Source organism: Emiliania huxleyi (genome assembly GCF_000372725.1).
Source record: "Emiliania huxleyi CCMP1516 unplaced genomic scaffold EMIHUscaffold_288, whole genome shotgun sequence".
In the NCBI taxonomy this organism is placed as follows: Eukaryota; Haptophyta; order Isochrysidales; family Noelaerhabdaceae; genus Emiliania; species Emiliania huxleyi.
Window position 1 is genome coordinate 108,833 of NW_005199870.1, and position 3,230 is coordinate 112,062.

General features: G+C 66.6%; 1 protein-coding gene across 1 annotated transcript in view; it reads left to right on the forward strand.

The window, feature by feature from the left end:
• Nucleotides 1-2,928: 2,928 nt before the first annotated feature.
• EMIHUDRAFT_239435 (hypothetical protein) overlaps nucleotides 2,929-3,230 on the forward strand; it is a gene marked incomplete at both ends in the record, with an annotated part of 1,258 nt that continues 956 nt past the window's right edge. Inside the window, one exon of the mRNA XM_005775985.1 lies at nucleotides 2,929-3,204. Coding sequence (XP_005776042.1) covers nucleotides 2,929-3,204 — 276 coding nt within the window. The remainder of the gene's footprint in view (nucleotides 3,205-3,230) is intronic.

Below are 3,230 nucleotides of genomic sequence, written 5' to 3' on the forward strand. Positions count from 1 at the left end.
GGGGGGCGGGGCGGGGGAGGCGGCGGGCCATGTCGATCTCGGTGGAGAGGAGGGCGAGGTAGGTGCAGCCGGCAAGAGATCCGAGCCCAAAGGCAGCTGCGCCGTCTGAGCCGAGGGCGGCGTAGCACACCTTTGCGCGTGCAAGGGAAGGGGCTGCGGGGTGAGGGTCCGAGGGAGAGGCGGCTGCAGCTGGTGTGGCGCGTGCACCGCGGCGCCCGCGGCGCCGACGAGCGCCGCCTCTATGAGGATTTCCGCCTGCGGCGAGGGGCGGGCGGGGCGAGAGGGCAAGCAGGGTGAGGGGCGGGAGGGGTGAGGGGCGGGAGGGGTGAGGGGCGGAGGAGGCTGCGTCGCCTTTAGCTTCGCGTACTCCTCGAGGCCGAGCTGCGTGGTCGCCTAGAGGGGGTATAGAGGGGGTATGGCTCGGCCTCGGCCCCGAGGCGGAGCTGCTCGAGGCCGAGCGGCGCGGCTCTCCTCATTCGGGGCAGGGCGCGGCACGATGGGCTGCAGCTGCCTCTCGTCGACTCGGTAGCCGTCCACCTGGCGACGGAAAAGACGGGGTGAGAGGACCAGGCCGCAGCTCGGAGGGAGGGCCGCCGAAGTCGTCCCGCCTCTCGGACGTACTCCGAGTCGAGCCGGCCGAGCTTTGCGATGTCTGCCCGCACCGCCGCCGGCTTGCGGCCGGACAGGCGGTAGAGACCGTCGCCGATGCTCTTGAGCGGCAGCAGGTCCACCTGCAGGGCGGGGAAGGGAGACGGCTGGAGCAGCGGCGACGGGCGGACTCGCGCAGTGCGGCCGCGCGCCTCGACGGTGGAGCGCGAGCCAACCGCCTGGACGAAGTCAACCTGCGCGACCTCCCACTCGCCAGGCCACTTGGAGGGCATCTTGACTACGTCGCCCACCTGCACGAGGCGACACGCTCAGCAGTCGGGCCAAGCGGCCAGGAGCCACGCGCTGCCTCCCGTGCCTGTGGCACGACAAAGCCTCGTGCGTCCACCTCGGTCGAGCGCTCGCGCGGCGGCGTGGTTGGCGGCGAATCGCAGCAGGAGATGCACGGTGCCAGCGGCCGCGCACTCCTCGACGCGAGCCTCGGCTGGAACGCGACCGGCGTCAGCGCGATCGCTGCTAGGATCATCGCTCGGAGGAGCAGCACCGCCCCAGCAGCACCGCCCCGCGCGAGCAATGAATAAAAAGAATAACGCGGCACTATGGCCAGGACGGTGGGCACCAGCGCCGGCATCATCCGTAGAGGCACGAGTGTTCGAAGAGAGAGTGGACCTGAGCAACAACATGACCTGGAGGCAAATGATCGGAGTGGGAGTCAGAAATGTGGTCCTTGCGCGAGGGGAGCTCGATAGACTCGAGGGGCCAGGATATGCAGCAAGGAGGGCGGAGCTGCGCCGAAAGGCGAAAGAAGCCGAGAGAACAAGGGAACGGCAGGCGGCGGCGGCGCAGGACGAGGCAGAAGAGAATGACGCGACAGAGGAGGAAGTGACAAGGGAGAGAACGACGAGAGTGGGACGGCCGCGAGGTGGCATGAAGGTTGCAGCGAGAATCGGCGACACCTCGCTTCATCTCGCCTCACCTCGCCTCATCTCGCCTCACACCTCGCCTCATCTCGCCTCACCCGCTCGCCTCATCTCGCCTCACCTCGCCTCATCTCGCCGAGGTACACCTCGCCTCATCTCGCCTCATCTCGCCTCACCTCGCCTCATCTCGCCTCATCTCGCCTCATCTCGCCTCATCTCGCCTCATCTCGCCACTCGCCTCATCTCGCCTCATCTCGCCTCACCTCGCCTCATCTCGCCTCATCTCGCCTCATCTCGCCTCACCTCGCCTCTTCTCGCCTCATCTCGCCTCATCGCCCCTCACCTCGCCTCACCTCGCCTCATCTCGCCTCATCTCGCCCCACATTTTTTTCTTTTCTAGACCACTCCGAGACCGACCCAAGACCGACCCGAGACCCGAGATCGACCCGAGATCGACCCGAGATCGACCCGAGATCGACCCGAGATCGACTCGAGATCGACCCGAGATCGACCCGAGATCGACCCGAGATCGGCACGAGCGATCAACCCAACAATGCCCCAGAGCCCCCTCCGGGGGGACCCCCCCTCACCCCGAGTGTCCGTGTCCTTCGCGAGTCACCGATGGGGAGCGGGGGGGGGTGCGAGATGCACAGGGGAGGCTGGGGAGGGGGGGGTCCACTCTGAAGACTGCCGACCGCGGGGGGGTTTTGTCCCACAGGGTTTTACCCTCCGCGTGAGGATCGGCGCGGCGAGGGGGTAGGTTCGAATTCGCCGCGCAACATTTCACCCCCACAGGACCCCGCCCACCCCCCCTCATGGTCCCACCTAGCACCCCAATGAGCTTTCGCACCCCCTCCTTGCGCAGTGTCCCCCACTATGTGTCGCCGTCTTCGGGGCACGCTATCCTGTGTAGTCAGGGCAAGTGGGGGCGGGGGGCACTCCCATCTCTCCTGTGTACGGGTGGTGACTGTCTCTAGTCTCGGAGGGGGGCTTGAAGCTAAGAATATTTTATTTTTAAGGTGTTGCTGCGCAAAAGGGTGGGGAGCCGCAGCGGCGCCGCAGGCGCGGGCGCGCAGTGGAAGCACGCTAGCCATACATATTCACGCAGAGAAGCTGACGGTCGGGGTCGTGACGGCTCGAGGGTGCGCACACTAGCGGCCGGACGCCTCACCCGCGGACGCCTCACCCGCACGCGCACCCTCCAACATCGCTCGTTATTGGAAGCACGATCGCTGGGATGAATTAAAAGAAAAACGCTGCCGCGGACTTTGGGGGGGGGCGCGGGTGGGGCGTGGGGGGTGGACTCTGCCACTGTGCGTGGCGGTACGGTGGGAGACTAGGTCCAGCCCTGGGTGGCGCAGATCTGACGTTTTGTGTCTGTAATAGATAAGATGAGAGTGAAATGGAAACTGCTGGATCAATCAAAGTCGGCGGGCGAGGGGGGGGGACGACGAAAAACGGCGGGCGCATTTGGGCACATGACTGGGAGAACTCTGTGGTGGACCCGCTGGGCGAAAGGAGCTCGCAGACCGTTGCGTTGGGCCTCACGATGTCATCGAGCGGAGCGAGCGCGAGCGCGGCGACCATGCAGCGGCACCAGGAGCAGCGGCGCGCTGACACGAGCGCGCTCGCCGATGCGGCGAGGGGGCAGAGGCAGATGCCCGAGCTGCCGCCGTACGTGCCAGAATTCGACCTCGCGTTCGT